At 39.0% G+C, this 21342-nt stretch overlaps 2 protein-coding genes across 7 annotated transcripts in view; one reads left to right on the top strand and one right to left on the bottom strand.

The window, feature by feature from the left end:
• The window catches only part of Tmem255a (transmembrane protein 255A), a 60073-nt gene extending 57724 nt beyond the window's left edge, over positions 1-2349 (top strand). For all 5 annotated transcript variants that reach the window (XM_063246343.1, XM_063246342.1, XM_063246341.1 and 2 more), the window contains one exon: positions 3-2349. In XM_063246343.1, coding sequence (XP_063102413.1) covers positions 3-161 — 159 coding nt within the window. In that variant the 3' untranslated portion in view covers positions 162-2349. The remainder of the gene's footprint in view (positions 1-2) is intronic.
• A 254-nt stretch (positions 2350-2603) lies between these two features.
• On the bottom strand, positions 2604-10749 carry Zbtb33 (zinc finger and BTB domain containing 33). Of its 2 annotated transcripts, XM_063246340.1 has the most exons (3): positions 10566-10744; positions 8767-8875; positions 2604-7625 (listed from the first exon to the last, which is right to left on the bottom strand). In XM_063246340.1, exon 3 carries the CDS (start codon positions 7621-7623, stop codon positions 5602-5604), a length of 2022 nt encoding a protein of 673 aa, XP_063102410.1. In that variant the 5' UTR covers positions 7624-7625; positions 8767-8875; positions 10566-10744; the 3' UTR covers positions 2604-5601. The 2 variants fall into 2 exon arrangements, with proteins under 2 accessions (XP_063102410.1, XP_003465634.1); XM_003465586.5 differs by lacking the exon at positions 8767-8875 and having other exon boundaries at positions 10566-10749.
• Positions 10750-21342: the final 10593 nt, after the last annotated feature.

Genomic DNA, 21342 nt, shown 5'->3' with positions numbered 1-21342 from the left:
AGCATTCCAGTGTCTTTCCATCCTCCCCTCCCTCTGGACTTTCTGATGAGCCTCAGTCTGGCTCTCCCTCGCCCAGCTACATGTGGTCCTCGAGCGCGCCACCCCGTTATTCTCCACCCTACTACCCACCTTTTGAAAAGCCACCACCTTACAGTCCCTAAGGAGGAATGAATATCCACTGGCTATTGAGATTATTGTGGCTTTTGTATTTCTGCTTTAGTGGAAGTATGTAGGGTATAAAATTTAAAGTGTGATTCTTAATGCATAAAGTTTTACAACAGCCTGCCAGGCTAGGGAAAGACAGGGATGAAGGTTGTTGGCACTGCGAGGGGAGGATGACTAGGCAGAACCAGCACTTCCAGAACAGCTCACTCTCTAAACAAGGTTGGGGAGCCAGCCCAGCAAGAAGACTGTCAAGTTTGGACTTGCATTATCCTGTGCTCCACTTCGGTATCGAGCAAAAGTGCCACTGACATCTGTCTCACTTTATGTAAAGGAGTGTTTGTCCTCTGACCCTTGGCAGATTGCTACTCTAGCACCTTGGTTAAGAACTTGGCTTGCAAGGCTCTATCTTTCCCTACTAATGTTAGTCTTTAAGGAAAATTTCCCAGATGATGGTTCCAGTACAGAGAGTTCTGGCTAATATTTTGTTTGCTTTTTGTCTGGATATAGAAAAAGCTGCCTATATCTTACTCTTTCTTTCTGTGAGTATTGTAAAAATGGCTGTTGTGCTCATTCAGCTCAGCTTTTGTTACTGGTATCTCCTAAAGGGAAAAGTGCAATATTCTCTCACCTTTAGAGGGAAACAGGATTGTTCCAGAAGCACTGAAATACAGAGCAACCTGTGAGCAGTTTTAAGTAATTTCAATAATACATGTGGTAATTTGAGACTGAGGTTCTACTACATGTTGTGTTATTACAAAATATATTTGCTGCAGGAGATATCTTACAGTTGAAAATCAGTTTAAAGATGCTAGATTAGGTTGGGTTGTGGTATGAATTGTTACTAATCTTTGTGACTATTTAATCTTCAAATGTTGTGCTTCAACCCCAGCAAACCGCACGAATCCTGCACCTCACCCCAAAAGAATCATCTGTATTTTAATGCCACTGCTCTTATTGGTCCTTTTTCTGTTGAGACCAATCATGATAGCGTTAACTCAAGATTATGAAAGTGTTACAATGCCTCAAGTCTGTAAAACCTCCAAATGTAGCTAACTTGACAAATTTCTAAGTGTTATGGTACATTTAAAATCCATCACATTGTGGTATCCATACAGTTCTTTTAATTATACATAGCTTTAAGTCATCAACCTAATGAGTTTAGAACACTTTGGAATCATGCTTTCAATTTAGAATCACTACTTTCACTGGAATCTTGCGCTAACCTGAGAAATGGTTTAAAAGGAAGACTGATCGATCATCCTACACTTGTATAATGTAAAAATGCACAGGCTACAGAAGGGTACCTAACTAGATAGTTCTGAAAACCCAGAACACATACTGGAAAATTTTCCAGCCTATTTTGCTACCTCCTGAACTTGATGGATTAGAGGTAGCAGACAAATGCTGGTGCTCTCATCTACCTTACACACTTGGTCATCAAGAATCATCCAGGCACAACAAGCACACTCATTGTTTGCAGTAAATGTTTGCAAAATATTGTTTAACTTTCAGCATCATGAAAGTTGTCTTATAGATTCCAAATCTGAAATACTATAGTCCTTTTGTGTTATACAAAGTTACTATTATTTTTACAGTTCTGAGAATATTAAAATTCTACTGGATATCAAAAAGGGACTAATAACCAATTGACTTACTATACAAATATCACCTTGTAATACTCAATGAATATTTTTTGCCATTTACACTTTACCTTTTCCTTTAATAAATCTGTATTTTTAAAGATACCATTATACAGTATAGCGTACATTTACATTTCTTAAAGTGTGAAGATTCTATGACTCATTTCTATGTATTTTTATTTACAAAATAACTTGAAACAGTATAGATTTTGTAACACTTAATTTAAGCAGCTTTTTTAATTACATTGAAGTATATAAAGTCCATGTTACCTTAAAAAATTAGTATTTGCTGCTTTACTCTTTTGCAAAAACAGTTGCTGTAATGAAGGAATTTCTATTTCCAATATGTATCTCAACTGCATTTTGTAATTTATGGCTTTAATCCTAATTCTGCTTTACAGTATTGAACTGGGCATGAAACATTAAAATATTAATCCAGAACCTATGTAAACTGGATGTTGCTTAAAATCTGTATCACTGCCATGTTGGGAACCCAGACTGCTCTTGTGATGTTTCAAGTTAATAAAACTACCCTCATTATCCACTCACAGGACTCCTCATGGTATTTATAAAAGTATACAAAGCGTACTAAAACAACTGATAGCACTTACCTCAATTTGACCATTATGATTGAAGAAACAATGGGACATGACTCACCAGTATATAACACCTTAAGGAAAATTCTGCCAGGCTTCATCAGAAATAAGTTCTAGTCTCTCTTTACAAAACTGAAAACAATAGAATGCAAAAGCTTTCGTAATTTCTGAAAGACGATCTTGTAAAACATGCACTCAATGATTAGAATTAAATCATTTTATTTTTGCCATAAGAAGCTCTATGAGTATCAGGTAACAATTAATGAAAAGTAGAACTTAAAGTCATGACATAAAATTGTATAAGTATGAACAATATAGTATTGGGGGAAATGAACAAGGTTTCAATATGAATGATAAGAGGTGATGAAGCCAGTACAGTTAGTATTTAGCTCTAGAATATGCATGCCCTGACAATACAAAATAGCTTCAGCAATGTTTACTGTTTTATCTTTTTGATACAATGGGAAAATGTGACATCATTTCCTCATAGTGGATGTATATGGGGGATTATTACAACCAAAATGATTATCATTGAAAATACAGATCTTGTAAGATTGCTATAACATTTAAAAATCTTTTCCTGGTTTGAATATTTTTGAATTAATTTACTATTTCAAGTAATTTCTTTCTAGCATATCTAGGGTAATTTATCATTAGAGAAAATCTGAAGCCAACCTGAGAGAAAAAAGAAAATTCAATAGCTGGAAAGCTAAGTATAAAATAGGAAAGTCTCATGGTAAGTTTAAACTGCATCTTGTAAAAATTTTCAATCCAGTAGAAATTAGGAGTGAAGAGTTTTAACTCAAAAGCATATTCCACGCAAAATCCAACTTGGGGTAGGCAAACTTCTAGAAAAACGAAGGACCTAGCCACGCCCATAATATCAATACTGAGGGAGGCTGAGACAAGAGGACACCAGTTCAACTTCTACCTGAGCAAGACATTCTCATATTAAAGAGCTCTGGGGGTGCAGCTCAGTGGTACAGCACCCCTAGGTTGGATCCTCAACAGTAAAGATTAAAAAAAAAAGAAATCTGAAGACCTTGAGACGTATGCAAGTAAGAGTCTTCTGGCAAAATTGCAATTTAACTTTCCAGGTTTTCTCTCTTCAGAAACTCCAGAAGATACTTTTAGTAGGCACAGTTTAACATTTCATATTCAAAATTTACACAGCACAGCAGCAGCAAATAACTATATCAATATTACTCAGAATGGATAGTTTTCTATTACAGAATTAATTCTTGGTTTGTCATAACAGACTTGTAGAAACTACCAAGTTTTATTATGACAAAGTCATTTATCTAGCAGTTGAGTCTGAAAGGTTCAAAAGCTCTGCTGGCATCAGGTATCATTCATACTGGTAGAAATAATTATGTCTAAATGGTGAAATAACATTAATGAAACTTCAATTTCCACTGCGAATATTTCAGAGTGCACCCTATTGTCAAAGAATAATGTTATCAATATCTACACAGAAAGGAAAAAGATATTGTGATTCCAAAGATCTGATCCTTAAGTTACAAGGTAATTTCAAATTTTCTAATGGTCAGTTTAGACTCCCAAAACAGAAACCAATAAAAGCACATAAACTTGACCTTTGTAAGCAAAGGATATTACTTTTTTCCTTGTATTATTGCATATATTGACATCTGATCCTCTCTGCTCCCAATTTAAACACTGACATCATTATCTTAAAATCTTGCTTATCATCTGAAGAATGACATAGATATGAGAAATTAAGATTAAAGCTTTAAGTCAACATCAAGAAATAACTTTTTAAAAATACGGGTAAGGAGGAAGAAAATATCTATGCTGAACTAAGAAATACTTAAGCAAGGTTATGAATGACTAATAACTATGCACAACAATCATTCAGTATCTAATAATTTTTTTTTCCTTTGCAAAAAGCCATTTACAAAAGCTCACCAAGTTAGTTCTGTTATAAATGCTAGGCTATATATTTGTTCCAGTCTGTTTTCTTTTAGTACTAGCATTTGAGTAAGTTACAACTTTATTTTCTAAGTGTTTAAATGTGTCAATCTAGAAGAAAGGTGGCATTTATTGTTGTAACAATAAATGGGAATTGACAAGTCTATATAGTGCTCCATATGTAGTTTGCAACTGCTAAAATACTGTAATGATTTAGAGATGGAATGTAATTTAGAAGGGATAAAAATCCAAAATATTTTGCTGAAAAGAGAACACAAGATCATTTCAATTATTTCAAGTAAAAACCTATTAGATATTCCAAGTAACATGAACATTTAAAAATACACCTATAGCCTCCAGCCCAAAATACACAGGAGTCTCATCTACAGACTACCATTTATGAAGGTTTACAGTTAGATGATGCATAAAGATTCATTTGGTGGATTTTGGATTGAAAATTTTGCAACATTCTGTGGCAATATTTTTAAATATAACTTTGATTCCATTGTCTCCATTATGAAAGGACAGAGAAAAATATGTGGGACAGAACTTTTCTTCTCCTCCTACCTGCACTACAGATTTATTTTTCCATTAGTTTTTTGCCCATAGAGACCACACCGTGAAGGCATATATAGTGGCAAAGTGATCAAAGTCTATTACAGACAATGACAATAGGAGTGAGGATTAATTCCAACTAGCTAAAACTAATTCTTCATATGAAAGACTTGTCTGCATGGCTGTTTTCATTAGGGCAGGGAGGCAGATTACTACTCATTACATAACCAAGTGGAGATTTATTCTCAAATTTTCTAGAACAATTTTAGACATTCTTCTTTACTTTTTATGCCATATACAAGACACAACACGTATTTAGTCTCAATGTTAAGAAAACTGAGAAATCAGCAGTAAAGTGCTAACATGGAAGGGGAAAGTTTTAACATGTGCTAGGGTATGCTAGTAACTCCAGTTATTTTCAAAAAACATTCAGACTGCTTTACATTCTATTCAGAAAACTATCTCTCTGAGCTGCTCACTTTTGCCTCTTAAATGAGCTGAAAGCTAACTATATAAACATATACTTGGAGGGGGGATTCTCAACCTCTACTCAAACTTTCAGAAAAATTTGTTCCTAAATATTAACAATAACCCAACTAGGCTACCTTCAGATGTGGCAGATCAAATGGACTTGTTTCACTTTAACTGGTTTTACAGGTCTTCTGAAATCCCTGCCCATTAATCCAAACCAAAACTTTATGATATTTCAAAGGAGTTCAGTAAGATTCTGGTATTATAAATTCAAACTCAGTACTGCCATCTGTTACATTCTGTTTGAAAATTGAATCATTTTCCTGCTGAATAAAAATGTCTTCCCAGGTTACTGGCTTGTTCTGAGTAGATGCAGTCCCTACCGGAGGTTCTTTTCTGGCATCAACCTTATAAGCAATATTGCCATCTTTCATTCCAGGCATAGTGCTTGATCTATCAGAAAGGTAGGCATATTGTCTGATCTGCAAAGACTTACAAGGATGTAAACGATAAAGCTTTGAGTCACCGGAAGGATCTTGACTATGAACTGACTTTATGTGTGAAGACATAAACTGATAGTTGATGAAAGACTTGCCACATGCCAAACACTGGTACCTTCGCTCCCCCGTGTGATGAATTTCATGCTTTGTACGATATTCAGCAAGAGGAAATACCTTCTCACAGTAGCGACACGGATATTTCTTCTCCCAAGAATGAATGTTAAAATGTCTTCGTAAGCTTGTCAGACAGACATATGACCTTTTGCACACAATGCAGATATAATACACCCTTCCATCAACTATTAACTCATAATGATCATCATGTTTTACTTTCATACGTTTGCCTGTTGACTCACCGCCAGAAGTTTTTGGTATCTCGTTCTCAAGTTTTGCCTCCCCTTCATCAGGGTCATCTTTGACAGGGATCACTATGTCATAAGTATCTTCACCAATATTTGCATAAACCTTGCAACCAGTAGACAAGCCTTCAATTTCAGTAGCTGTATCTAAAGTAATGATCTTCTGGCCCTCCATTAGATGTTTTGATCCTAAGCCTGTATCATTAGTGTTTCTAGTAATTATATCTGAAATTTTTAAAGAACTGGAAAGTGGTTCTTGCAGAAATGTAGGGATCTGCATCTTTTGTATCAACGATCCATCAAAAGTGGGATTTTGGGAGGTATCAGCCTGTGGGACCAAAGACGTATTACTGACTGCTGAGTCTGGACTGGAGCTAATAGTGTCATCATCATCATCATCTATAATTTCCTCTTCTTCCTCTTCATTGGCTTTCTTTCCTGTTAAAACAGCACTATTTGGTGTTTGCTGATTCTGTACAAGTAGATTGATTGAAGAGGACATATGATTTGGAACTGAAGGACTGACATTTGGTGGTGTAGTAAGTGGTGTCTGATTTAACAAAATAATGTTGGGAGTGAGATGTGTTGGAGCTGAAGATACCAGCAATGTTTCACTTTCCTGTGTCTGGCTCAGAGTTGCCTGATTCACAGGAGTGGGAAGTTTCTGAGTGGGTGTGACACTTGTTAAAGGGGGAGAGTTACTGCTAGCACAAGGTGCAACATCTGAAATAGCAACAGGACCCTGGTTAGGCTGGCCCTGTGTCACTGCATTGTTACTCGGCAAAGCCTCCTTTGCAGGCAAAATCTCAGAGCAGAAAATGACATCATCATCATCATCATCATCTGAATCAGTAACAATGATCTTTTTCATTTCATAATCTTCAGCAGATAATGAAAAAGACTCTGTTATAATAGGCATTATAGTAGCCCCATTATCCTGGGCTTCATCTTTTGATTTTTGTATTTCAAGGTTTTTGTCACTAGAACCAGGCGGTAAGGTGTCAGCATTACCATCCTGAGAGGTAGCTGAGATGCCTTTAACCTGTGACAGTGGGACACCAAGCTCTGCTATAAATTTCACTCCTAGTAACTGCCCTGATTTAATTAACTCATCAAGTAAATCTGCCCTAACACGGACAATTTTTGAGCTATAAATATAATTGAGAATTTCTGCAAAGATCTCTGCTCTTATGAAGCTCAGTTCAACAACTTGCCCGGCAACTGAGAAGAGCTGATGGAAGTATGTACTTGAAGCTGAAAGAATATTCCTATGGGCCCGGAATTTTCGGTCTTCCACAATGACAGTAACATCACAAAAGAGTCCATGGCCACGTTGCTCATTCAAGGAGTTCAGCAGACTGCCAGAGTACTGAATGTCAGTTGCAGAAATCAGTTTTCTACTCTCCATGCCTACAAGAGAAGAGGAGGAGGGGATGAGGGAGGATTACAAAAACACACAGATCCTTTTCATTCAGAATTTAAGCCACAGAATCATTAAACAGTTCAAGTTTTAACTGCAGTTTGTCATAACATTTTGGCTTTTGTATAAATTGTTCATACGGGCTGGCCTTTGGACCATGTGTCAGACCTCGTGACTTCCTCCTGAGAAGAGTTAAGTAAATGCTAAGCTGCTATACAAATTTGAACGGCAATTTCCACAGTTGCCTTCCTTTAATCTCAGATACATGTTATCTCCATGAAGAAACTTTTAAAGATTAGAATTCATTTTCTTAGTACCAATTTTGGGTTTCCTCCTTAAGGAGAGGTAAGACTTAATTTTTAAATGTCTTAAAATTGTTTTAAGGAGCATGTTCATCATGAATGCACAGAAGTTATTTCATCAGTAAATGAATGATGTGACTATCAGAACAGCTGGGCATGTTCAATACTTAGTCTGAAACACACATTCTTCCTCAATTGTAACTAATCTTATCATTAAGATTATATTTAAAAGCTACTTTCTGCAGTCCAGGACATTTACTGACACAGCTATTTCACAACTTTGCATTACATTGGGGTGTCTGTCTCATCTTGACAAACTACTACTAAACATGATTCTTTTTTTCTGTTTTTTGGTACCAGGGATCAAACTCACAACTGTGCGCTTGCAAGGCAGGCGCTTATGCGGCTGAGCTAAATTCCCAGTCCCCAAACATGATTCTTACACCTTCCTATATTTCATCTCTTTGTCCAGCTCTCTCACCACAAATTCAACAGAGGCTTTCATGAAAAAATATGACAGTACAAAAGGAAAGCATACCACTTTTTAATGCATTATTTGCATGAAAACCTCAAACATTTCATTTTGTCGGTAAAGAATTATGTGCCCTGGAGCTGGGCACAATGGTACATGCTTGTAATCCTAGCACTTTAGTAAGGCTGAGGCAGAGGATCCCAAGTTCCTGCCCAGCCTAAACAACTTAGTAACTTATTGAGACTGTCTCAAAATTTAAGAAATGGGGAGTTATGGCTTAGTAAAAAAGCCTTGGGTTCAGTCACCATTAATTCCCTCCTCCCCAAAAAACCAAACATGAAATAGGGTGGTGCATACCTGTAATCCTAGCACTCAGGAGGCGGAGGCAGTAGGATCACTGCTCACTGAAGGCCAGCCTGGGCTATGTAGTTCAAAGCCAGTCTGAACTACAATAGTGAGGCCCTGTCTAAAAAAAAAAAAAAAGAAAAAAAAAAAAGAAAAAAGAATTATGTACATTGCTATGAGAACTTTTTTTTCACCTAAGGTTTGTGAAAATGAAAACATTAGCTTATTGGAACAGAGACATACTGGTGCAGGGGTTGCCATTACAGGGCATTGCTGTGTATCACCCCTAAAGCACTGTTTTTTCATTATTAGGAACTGAACCTAGGGCACTCGTCTGAGGTGTATCCTCTGCCCTTTTTAATTTTTTTTTAACTTTGAGACAGAGTCTTAGTAAGTTAGCTAGGATGGGCTTCAATTTGCAATCCTTCTGCCTCAGCCTACAGGCATGCATCGCTACATCTTGCTTAAAACACTTTTGTGCACTTCACAGAAGAGATCCCATACATGGTGATGCCAGAGTTGTACCTTTAGTAGAAAAAAAATCATTAATATTATTTCCCTTTAAAGTTATGTAGAGTATCACAGTGCCTAAAGTTATACACACGAAAGGCAGATCTCACATATCTTTTACATTTTTAAAAATTATACATAAAACAAAAATAGACAAAAAGTGTAAAATGAAGGTTTTCAAACATTATTAGTCAGGTGTTAATATATTAATAGTACACAAGAATAGCAGGCCACCATAAAGGTACTCAATCAGAATGGGTGACCTTTGGACAATGTGACAGCAACAAGGGATTCAGAAATACGGGTATTTTAACAGAAGTCACTTTTAAGTGGAATGGCAGGTTTTCTAAATACAGTCCCACGATATCTGTCATTGCAAATAGATTTTCTCAATGTGGGTAGGCGTAAACATACGTGTCCAGGAGATGCCAGGACTTTGTTTCTTGTTTAGGTGTTCCCCTCCAGCAGGTTAGGGACCCTGGGCCCTGGGTCAATATAGGTCTGTCTGAGCCCTTCCTCACCCAAGATTAGCGACCTGACAGTGAAAGTCCATTGTACACCTTTGTAGGACAAATCCTTGACCGAGTACAAGACCAGAGGGGCTGCTAGACAGAAAAGAGATAAAAGCCATAGGCTAGGGAGTGAAACAAACCAACACGCGGCGCCCTGCGGCAGCTGAACCCTGTCTGCTTCCCTCCACCTCCCTGTTCTCCATTTGCACCCCGCCAGCGACAACGCAGGCTTTTGATTCCCATTCACGAGAAAAGCTGGCTTCTGGCAAATACAGATGGAAGCACAAACAGCAGAGTGAATAAGGGGTGCGGGGGAAAGTATAAAGTGGTGAGCAGTAGGGTGCGGTGCTTGGGAGGGGCGAGGCGGCGGCATTGTTATGCCCCAGGAAGGGGACGGAGGGGGAGGATGGGCCAGGCAGAAAAAGCTCCAAATCAAAGTAAGGACTAGGTGGCAAAAAAAAAAAAAAAAAAAAAAAAAAAAAAGCCACAAAACAGAAAGCAGGGGGTCGAGGGCAACGCCAAGTGAGTCCCTGCGGTGGGGTCCCCACGCCCCAGGGCCTATCCCCGGGCACTGGCAGCCCTTCCAGCCCCAGAGGGAGAAGGGACCGCGCTGCGGCCCTGTGGGTTATTCCCTTGCTTCCCTCCCCGACCCACACAAAGAAAGAGCCCAGGGAGCCGAGCCTCGGGCTCCGCCGCTTCCTGGTTCAAGTGAGGCAAACGCAGGCGCGGCCCAGGGCCGGGAGGGAGGCGCGCTCCCTCGCCCCCTCCCGCCGCGGCTAGCGGCCTCACCTGCTCCGGGCACCGCCGTCGCTCCTCGTCGGGGCGCGGAAGGGTGGGAGTCCTTCACCGAAAGAAGCCGGATTCGCCGGCGCTTCTGCTGCTGCTTTCAAGAGTGCTACAGTCTTGGTCGACGTCGACGCGGCTGCCGCCTCTGGCCGCCACCAACTGCTACCGCTGCCCCACGCTGCCGACAGAGGGCACCGCGCGGGGGCGAAGCGCAGAGGCGCCCTCCTCTTCCGACAGCGGCCCGGATCTGTCCGGAAGGGCCCGAGCCCTAGGCGGCTTCGCTTCGGCGCTCCGCTCTGCATTCGGCTCTTTCCGCAAGGGGGCGGAGGAAGACTGGGAAGCTCTGCCTGTCTGCGTTTAGTGCTCTCCTAAGGGCGAAAGGGTGAGAAAACTGGAAAGGGAAAGGTCCGGTAACGCAGTTACCTAACCAGTTGCGGTGGAGGGGAAGCTGGCCGCGTTCATCTAAGTGCATGCAAACTTTTATTAGAGACTATATGGATTTCATTTCGTTCACACGTGTGAATTCTGCTCTGTTAGCCTGGTAGGTGATAAATCACCTTGAAATACAATCTGAAGAAATACAATTTATTAACTTGATAATTCGAGTTCTAGCATGGCAAGGCAATGGTAAATTACGGTAACCCCTGGCCCCTTTTCCCGGTACTATGGATGGAAACCAGGGGGACTCTACATCCCTGCCCCCCCTTTTTTTTGTATTTTGAGGCACTGTCTCGCTGAATCGACTGGACTGGCCTTAAACCTGTGATCCACCTGCCTCTGCCTCTCTGCAGGAGCAAGCATTATAAGTGTGTCCACCTCATCTGTTCAGTAACTACTTTTTAAGAATGAAATCTGGTGTTTGGACAACTGCTGACTTCTTAATTGAATACAAAATGGTTCAATCCTATTTATGTTATTTCCTTCATTTCGACCAAAGTTTACTAACCAACCATTTAATCTGCAGCAAACCATATATTAGATTCTGTGGGATGTAACATGGAATAAGCAAAGGTTTTCTGCTTTCCAGAGGGCTCAGTAGATAGGGCCACGGACACAGTCAAAACTATTTGCATACGGTACAGAAGCACAGAAAAAAGAATGACAAACTGAACATTGCCATTTGAGTGAGTAATATTAACATTATATTAACATAAGGTGAGTAAATATTAACGTTTGCAATTTTTTGAGACAAAGTCTTGCTGTGTAGTTCAGGCTATCCTTAAACTCACTATGCAACCCAGGTGGCCTCAAAACACGTGGGTATGTATCCTCCTGCCTCAGCCTCATGAATGCTGGGATTAGAGGCATGAGCCATCACACTCAGTTAACATTTGCATTGTTAATTGATTATTTTCATAGCATTTCATCCTCAGAAGACTTTAGGATCTGACTGATAGTAGGTGTTCAGAAACTGTTTAATGAATAATAAATTATGAATTACATACTTTTAAAAAAACCCTCTGGTCATTTGCTTCTTTTTAAATTTTTTTATTTTATGGTAATTTGCTTCTGACTAGCATGAAGAATGAAGCAAATGGATGCGTGGAGAGCAAAATATTTCCCTTCAAGATGATTATTGACCATATTCAACTAGGTAACTAAATAATAACAGTTTTTCTACAACAATTAAGGTCATTCACTACTTTCATTATATATATATATATATATATATATATATGATTAATATTCAAAAATTTGAATTTTTACCTACTTACCTTTCAGTCAAAATTCCTGTGCTTTTTTCTACAAAAATCTTGCTGAAAATGGACATCAGAATATTCTGCATAAAAACATACCTAACTATATCTGATTTTCTTCACTATGAAATCAAAAAGGATATTATCATCTATCCCTAATCTATTCTACTTATCCTCAATAAAGTACCTCAAATACCAAAGTCATATTATACAGCTCTATTTTCACTTGGAAATAATAAATTCAAATGAGATTCCTTAAATTAGTCTCCAAGATTTTGTTTTATGAGAAAGCAAACTATGAGGCAATTATTGAACTATCGGTGTTTTTTTTTTGTTAGCATGTAAAATTACAAATGTTCCATTGTTTAATACACATTTCACAGGAAAGAGAAGTATTAGCCAGCAGATTAATTATCATTTTGTCTGAGTTATCCTTCTGAAAAAATTAGTGATTAAAAAGTTAGGAAATAAAGTGTATTTTTTTCTTTTTGAGACGGGGTCTTGTTGTGCAGTTCAGGCTGGCTTTGAGCTCACTGTGTAGCCCAGGCTGGTCTCGAACTCACAGTGATCCTCCTGCCTCAGCCTCCCAAGTGAACAAAGTGTATGTCAAAAGTGTAGACTCTATTTTTATTTCAGTAATGCAATTGAATCTAAAATGTCTTTAAAATATAGATCATCGTGATAGTAGAAGCCATTCTCGATGTGGGATTTATTACTTTTCATACATTGGAAGAGACAATACACTTTCCTTTTCACCTACGTTAACACCAGTGAGGCCACCAATAGAATTGCCTTGCCCTTGTCCCTTTGCCAAGGGATTTTAAAAGTGAAGACCCAACTGAGGTGGAAACTCACTCTTTCAAAGGATAGGCAACTTGCTCTTCACTTCTGCCTGTACTCCTCACACCTCCAAACCAGGAAAAACTAAAGTTTAAAAGCTTCCTATAATGAAAGAAGACTAGGAAATGAATTTTATTTGCAGGAAAGCAGAGCATACCAAAAATCTCAACTGGCTTTAATAAGTATCTTTACTATAGCATCATCGACAGTTTCATTAGTTTTCTGTTTTTCAAAATGCCATTTCACTTTTTACTTTCTTTTTTTATCTGAGAGCTTAGCCTATCTTCAAACAACCCAGTAGATTATAAAGAGAAGAACCTGTGTCAAAAGGATTTGGCCATGTCAATTGTTTCATTTTCTATAAAGGTTTTGGTTGACTGTTGTGGATAATTTGTCCATGTTTGCTTCCCACATTTGAGCATTATGGATTCCGTGAGGGCAGTGACTGTCTTCTCCTGTGTTAAAATTCCAAGAATATAGCCAGACCTAGTGGTGCATGCCTGTAATCCCACCACTCAGGTGGCTGAGGCAGGAGAATTGTTGTGAGTTCAAGTTAAGCCTGAACTATACTGTAAGACCCTGTCTCAAAAAATAAACGAAAATTTTCAATAATCTTGTATATGCTAAATATATATTCATTTTTTGTGATAAAAGATAAGAGAGTGACATTTATTCAATCCCAGATCTCTTCCTCTGATTTACACTTAGAGTCACAGATTTGGTAAAGTCACCAAACCAGGGAAGAGCAAACTCCAGTAAAGTAGAAAAAAACAATGACTCGAGCAGTTGTTAAGTGGGTTGCAATGTTAATACTCTGGCCAACCAGCTGTGTAATCTTGAACCTGATTCTTCATCTATAAAATAGGGACATTAATACCTTACCACAGAATTGTTTTGAAGATTAAAAGAAATTATGTACAGTATCAAACTGCTTAGAGGTTACAGAATATGCCACTCTGTCTGTTGCTTCCAAATCTGTTCCTAGAACTCTGTATCTGGAATAATCATTCCCCTTGTATCTGTACCTTTATTTTCTGGTTGGTTGGTCACTTCCTGGTCTTCTATAAAGAGCCAGCTCAAGCACTAATTTATTTGCAAAGCTTGGCTTAGTCCAGTAAATGATAGATAGATAAGATTACTTAATGCTAAGTGAATAAAAACCTGGACCCCAGTAAGTGCTAAGTGTATGTTTGCTTTCTCATCACTATCCCCTTTTCTGCCTAATCCTAACAAATGTCTCCCTAAATGACCTGTTAAATGCTGCTAATTGCTCTTTTCTTCTTAGAACCTTGCAAAGTCAACTGTACAGGGATATATAACCCTCCTTATTAGGAAAAGGGGATTGCATAATTGCTAACAATGATATAATCTACCAAAAATGAAACAGGCAGCTTACTCCAAACATGAAAAAAAGAGGGAATATATTATGAAGGAGTTGTTTGTGAAAAATTTCTTGGCAATATGCAGTCAAGCCAAATAAGAAATGAGTAAGAAAAAGGATGGAGATTTTCCAGTGAATCTATCTATTTAAATGTAAGACTAAGACAAAACAATAGCATCCATAGGAAACTGTGATGTACCTCAGTAAGAGGGTGTTGCAGCCTATTAGAAGATCTGGGCAACTTGCTGAGGGCCTCAGAAAGCAGGAATTCCCTCTAACTCAGATGTCCTTTGAAACCAGGGGTATTTGATTGTACATCTCAGTAAATCTTATCTATAGGGATCACAATAGGATTCACCTATCCTGAGCAAGAGAGGGGACATCTGGTATTTTCGGTCTTTGCTTTAAGTGTTTTGTTTTGTCTCACGTGGTCAGTTTCCCATGACCTTGGTTGGTATTCGGTGAGTTTGTATCCAGCAAGAGAAGAACATACCTACTTGTGAATGCTGTACCAGCTTCTGGGTATCAGAGGCTGCCTGACCTCCCCTTCTTAAACAGCAAGTGAAAAATCTTACACTTTTGCAAGTCGTGAGAGGACAGGAGGAACAACAATGGCCATCACCTTGTCTTTAGTAGAAAATAGTCACTTAATAGAAAGTAGTCACTTACTAATTATTATAGGAGATGTACTAGAAATTTGTTATTTGGAATTCAAATATAAGAAGGCCTACTGCATTTTATTTTTGCTCAATTTTACAATGCCAAAATACACACTGTCAGCTACATAGAAAATACTTTGAATAGAGCTGGGGATGTAGCTCAGCAGTGCGGCACCTGCCTGGCTAGTATGAGGTCTTGAGTTCGATTCCTACTACAAAAAGAAAGAGAAAGAAAGAAAGATAGAAAGAATCTTTGAATACTGGTGGCCCTTTTTTCCTATCTCATTAATTTTTTTCATTCAGATAGATTCAGAAAACATGTAACTTGATGTGTTGCTCATCTATGTATATATAAAACTACAGTATATATCTTACATATACAGTACATACCCACATGAAGTGCAGTAAAAACCCGGTATTATAAATTATGTGACACATTCAAGGAAAGCATTTGAAATGTGAGCAGAACCGACTCTGTGTGTGGTTGATATGGCCACTCTGGAATTATGGAATATGCCCTGTGGCCTGTGGCCTGCGGTTCACTTACTCAAATAGGAGCCTAATACGGATAAATCGTGGTCTCTGGTCCAGTTTTGGACCTGGCAAGCCTTGTGAGGAACGGAAAGATGAGTGGAACGGGTGGCAGTGGTGACTTATTTACACTGATACACTCACCCTTCACCTCGGCTGAGCTGGGGGACTTGCAGACCTGGGGAAGGATTTTGTTAACGAACTAGCAACAGTTTCCATGGTTTCCTTAGCTAAGGGCAAAAGTGTGGGGTGGGCTTTCGGAGCCATGGCAACGGAGGTTTTACAAAGCTTGTGAAAGTGGCCCCTATTTTCGAGACTGCACTAGCTTCCATATCCTTTTCTGCAATTCTAGGGAGGTGACCTTGGGTGCCAGCGGTAAGAACTTCCCGGTTCCTGAAAGAATCCCAAGCCAAGCGAAATCACCCGCTCCTGGCTCATGCTCCAGTGTTCAGTCTGCAGACTCCAACTGGCCTGGGCTGTCAACCAGATGGCCTCAGCTAAGTCTGTGGAAACCGGTCCTGCTGCTCCCGCCTGCGGTCCCATTCTCATTGCTCCCCGCTGCTGGGCAACCTCGTGGCTTCAGACTTCTCTGCGTATTGCAGCAGCTAGTCGCGCTGCTATGGGAGCAACAAACTCGGGCAAACCAGGGACGGTTTGGCGGGGAGAAGGGAGAGGAAGGGGGAGGAGAGGGGAGGAGGGAGACAGGGAAAGGGGGGGAGGGGGGGAGGAGGAACGCCTAAGGCAGAGGAGAACGGATCTGCCCCGCACCTTGGCTCTGGGGAGCTCATTTGCCTTTGGACCCTCACTTCTGTCCATTTGAAGTTTGCTCCATGTAACTTCTTTGTACCTGTTTCCCTGCATTTCTTCAGTCTATCCATGGCTGCCCCTTCCTTATTCTCCCTTTTCCTCCCTCACATTCTCACCCATCCTTGGGTGCCCAGGGTTCCCTCTTAATCTTTTGCCACTGGTATTGGACGTGGTCAAGGTGTAAAAACCTATGTATGCATCACAGTGTGCGTGTTATTGTTTGTGAGCATACTTTCAATCTCCACTACACTGAGCTTGTGGAAAAGAGAAGCCCTACTCTACTCATTACAGAGTTTAAAGTGGCTTGTAGTAGGTGCTCAACCATTACGTGCTGAATGAATGAACAGAACCTTTTGAAGTTACACAAGGTTGTGCAAGTGGAAGTTCTTTGTAGGGAGTGGTCAAAGGTTGAGCTTCAGGTCTTAAAATAGAAAAACCTTTCTTGAGACGAGATAATTGGATGGATGTAGGAAAAGCAGTATGTTAAGCTTCAGACAAGGCTACCATAAGAAAGGTCTTTCTAAGTGATCTCAATTTTAACCTTTAACAATAAGGTGAGGATGAAATCAGTTTTCTTCTGAGAGCAAATATTAGAGTGGAAAAATAGATGGTTTTGTGGGGACGAAATTAATTATAATTATTTCTGTATAAGTATTTATATTGACATTATTTATGGTGCAGGTATCTTATATGCATTATGTGTTGAACATTACAAAAAACATTTAAGACGTTATAGACATCGAGAGGCAGGTTTCAATGCATCCATCTTTATTTCTGTGTTCCATTTAGAGGGTGTAATCTCTCACTTGGTTTCTTTAGCTCCTGTGAAAACCCATGAAAGTTCAACTTGTTTGTTTAAGTGAATGACCACCGGAAACCCCTATTCTGCCATATTGCTGACCTCTGTCTTCCTGGTTTGCCTTTTATGTTCTATTCTGTTCTGTTTTGTTTGTTTGTTTGTTATTTGGCTTTAATTCTCTCCTGGCTGCTCAGGCTTTCTGTAGTCTGTATCATTTGATACTGTTATCAGAAAATTACATTTTAAACTTTGAGTTTCATTTCTACCAACTTTTTATTAAAGTTTAAAATATAAAGGAAGGCTAGGACTTAACAGGACCAGTTGCATTTTATTTTACATAATTACATTTAATTATAGTGCATAGTCATATGCAGTACAATTATGTTTTAAGTATATATATTTTAAAAAGTGATTTCTGCTATTGAGTTATAAGCAACATGTCTATGTCTTTGAGGAGAATAAGCAAGAGAGAGAATTGGAAATTTGGAAGCTTCTGAAGTTTGTGGACTTTCTTCAAAGAATCTTTGTTGTAGAATAAATTTTGTCTCCATTCCCACCAAATTCATATACTGAATGTGTAACTTCCAATGGGACTGTATTTGGAGATGGGGCTTTTAAAGGGTAATTAAGGTTGAATGAAAGGTCGCAGTGGTGGGCTTTAGTTCAGTAGTAATGTTGTCCTTGTAAGAGAAGAGGGACACCAGTGATCTATCTCTTTTCATGCACATAGAGGAAGAGGCTTGTGAATACCCAGTGGGAAGGCAGCTGTCTAAAAGCCAGGGAAAGAGGCTTTGCTAGCATCAACTCCGATGGGGTTGAACTTGTCTTGAACTTACAGCCTCTGGAATTGTGAGAACATAAAAGTTATGTTGTTTAAGCTATCCAGTCTGTAGTGTTTTATTATGGCAGTCCTACTTGACTAATATAATCCTGAACTACAGTAAGTTATTTAAAAATATTTAAATATCTTAGAACATTTATTAAATCTGAAGTCTTATCAAAATTTTAGTAAGTAATGAACTGTAAAGTTTATCTCACATTTTTCTTTTTAAATGATTTATACTTTCCTATCTCTTAATTTGTAAAAACAAAACATAACCAAGAAAACTTTCTGCGCATCAATTTTAGCTGCCAGTCTCTTTAAAAAGAATTTTAATACATGGGATACTGATTTCAGTATTAAGTACTGATTCAATATTAAGACAAAAAATACATTTATAGTATTTGGAATTAGTTTTTCTTAACTAACCCAGTAGAAGTTTGCACACTTGATAATAGTATTACAAAGTGATTTCTAAAAACAAAGACACCAGTATGTTTTTACTTATTTAATTTTCCCGTATCTAATACTTTCAAAATATTAGTGTTTTTTCTTTTTCTTATTTGTTTTCAGTGTTAGTCATGTTTCTTCTTTCCTGTCCTCTAATTCCATGTACACTAGACTGAGTGTAGACAGTGTGTTTGACAGGTAAACCTGTAATTTGTGACAGGATGCTGAAGCAGTATCATCTGAAATTCCTTCTTATAGATACCTTTGGAAGATGCTCAAGGGATCTGAGCGCACAGAAGCAGAATTCAGGGAAGTCTAAAGTAATTTTCGGAGGCAATAACCAAATTATCCCAGATGTGATCTCCAGAGGATAAGGTTGTTTAATATGAAAATTCCTTTCTACACTATTGTAGTATTTTAATATTCATTTCTCAAATTTTATACAACAGGAAAACATCTCTGTAGACGATTGTTAGGCTCTTCTTGCTCTGGAGAGGTAGAACAATTATTGTTTACTTATGTCCTTTAGACATTTCCAATGAAACCCTCAGCCTTCTAATCTTCAGTTTCTTTCATCTTTCCTTCTCATTTCCTACCTTGGCCTTGTGGTTTTTTTCTGAAAATATAAATCTTCCATACTGACTTAATTGAATAGCACTTTGTAAACTCTAAAGTGTTATTCATATGTAAGCTCTTTTATTACTATAAAGCTGGTAGACCCTTGAACAAAGTTGATCTAGTGTTTGCTTTTAATGGTTCTTGGACAATCAGTGCTGTTACTAAAATTTTCAATGGCATATTTTAACATTCCATGATCCATATCTTGCCACTTTTCTAACTCGTACAACCATTTTCTTTAAATGTAGCACTGATGAACGTACATCAGAGAGGATGAAGACCCAAAGGAAAGTACTAAGTTAGTGTTTTTTATTAGGGTGTTAATGCTAATTTTATAAATAGTTTAATAGAGTTTTTTCCTTGGGTTACAGATAAAATAAAACTGATGGTCAGAAATTCTTCCTTAGGAGTCAGTTTTTTAGTTTTACTTTCTACAGGCATAAAGAAATCTAGTCATGCAAAAGAAAGATCTGAAGTAAAGGGAAAGAAGAACTGTGACTGATTCTGAAACAGACTCCAGTGGTGAGAAAGCCAGTGTCCTCTGCAAGCCTGCCTCAGCTCTATTTTACTTTGTGGAAGTTATTATAGAAGAGCGTTCTTAGAACAGGAGTGGCCTGAAGTTTCCAGACGCTTGTTGACTTTGTGCCAGGGACCCTGCTAAGTGCCTCCTGCTCATTATTGCTCTTTCATCCACACAAAAGCATCTCACGCATAGGACACAGAGGCACAGAGCAGCCGATCAGTCCACACCTGAGGTCCCAGTTGGGCTTCGGAGCGAAGCAAAGTGACTGCAGACTGGCTCTGTGTGGTCATGCGGGGAACCTGGCCCCAGACCAGCTCGGGCGTGGGCTGCGGGACATGGCGACAGAGCACAGCCCCAGGCTGGGGCTCCTGTGTGCGACTCTCATGCCCAGCAGGCACCTCTGGATAATGCTTCAAGGGAACCTAAAGGGCCCCCTGCAGGCTGACCACCACCTGACTCCAGGCGCCGAATTTGGGGAGATGTATTCCAACAAGCCCCACTTTTATTTCTCTTCTTACAGTATTATTTTCATATTTCTCCAATTATACTTGCAAAACTCATGTTTTATGCACCCTCGTGACTGATGGCTGACCAGAGGGTGCCTCCTCTGTGGTTGACGCGGGATACAAAGGTGCCTCCTTCTCTGATGTCTCCTAGGTTTCCTGGGCCCCCTGCTGTCACTTTCCTTCCTCATCGATGGGAGACTGACCTCTCTTAAAGCATAAATCCAGGGGTGTCAGTCCCTTCTTATTTCAGTTCTTCAACAGGCCTCCATAGCCTGCAGAGTGGAGTTCAGACCCTCCATGACCCCTCTCTAGTTACATACTCCCTGCCCCTCTCCCTTGCACTGTCCTCGACTACTCTGGGTCTCCTCAGGACTCCATGTGCTTTCCCCTGACCCTGTCCTTTGGTCAGAGGGCCTTGCCCTCACTGCCAGCCTCTCCCGGCATCCAGCACGGCTTCCTCACTGTAGCGATGGGCATGCATTGCTTTTGTAATAAAGTGACTTTAAACAGAACTAGCTCAAGTGTCACCTTTTCTTGATCAGCCATTCCCCACCCATCCCATCCACCTCAAATCAGCCTGGTTTTGAGACTCTTGTGTTTGCCCACAGAGTTCCATGCACCCCTCTGTCACTCTGGATAGTATGTGTCTCTTTACCAGTCTCTGTCCTTGGCTAAGCTGAGCTGGAAAACATTCCCATTTTTTGCCATGTATACATAGGTTTATTTTTCTTTTCATTATGGCAATTTTCAAATTTTTAGGGATGTAAAAAGGAAGTAGTGTAATTAATGCCATATGCTTATCACTTGGGTTAAAATTTGTTAGCATTTGGTCATATTTGCTTTAAATGTGGGGTTTCTACTGAGATATTCAAAGAAAATTATAAATGTCATCACACTTCAATGTTAAATATTTTCATATGCATCTCTTCAGTAATGCATATTTTCCTACTTAACCATAATATTATTGTCATTGACCAAATTAATAATAATTCCTTATATTATCTAATACCTAGAATCACTTTAATTTCTGTATCTCCAGTACTTAGGACAATTTTTGACATGTAACAATGAATGTTTGAATGAATTCATTTCTCTGTAATAATAAATGAAATAGCCAAAGCCTATTTACTGACATTTTAGAAGTAATTT

The sequence above is a fragment of the Cavia porcellus genome, unplaced genomic scaffold (assembly GCF_034190915.1).
Source record: "Cavia porcellus strain 051 isolate PalLab524CR breed Dunkin Hartley unplaced genomic scaffold, mCavPor4.1 scaffold_3, whole genome shotgun sequence".
Classification (NCBI taxonomy): Eukaryota; Metazoa; Chordata; class Mammalia; order Rodentia; family Caviidae; genus Cavia; species Cavia porcellus.
The sequence above is the reverse complement of the archived record's forward strand: the minus strand, read 5'-3'. Positions and strand labels throughout refer to the sequence as shown.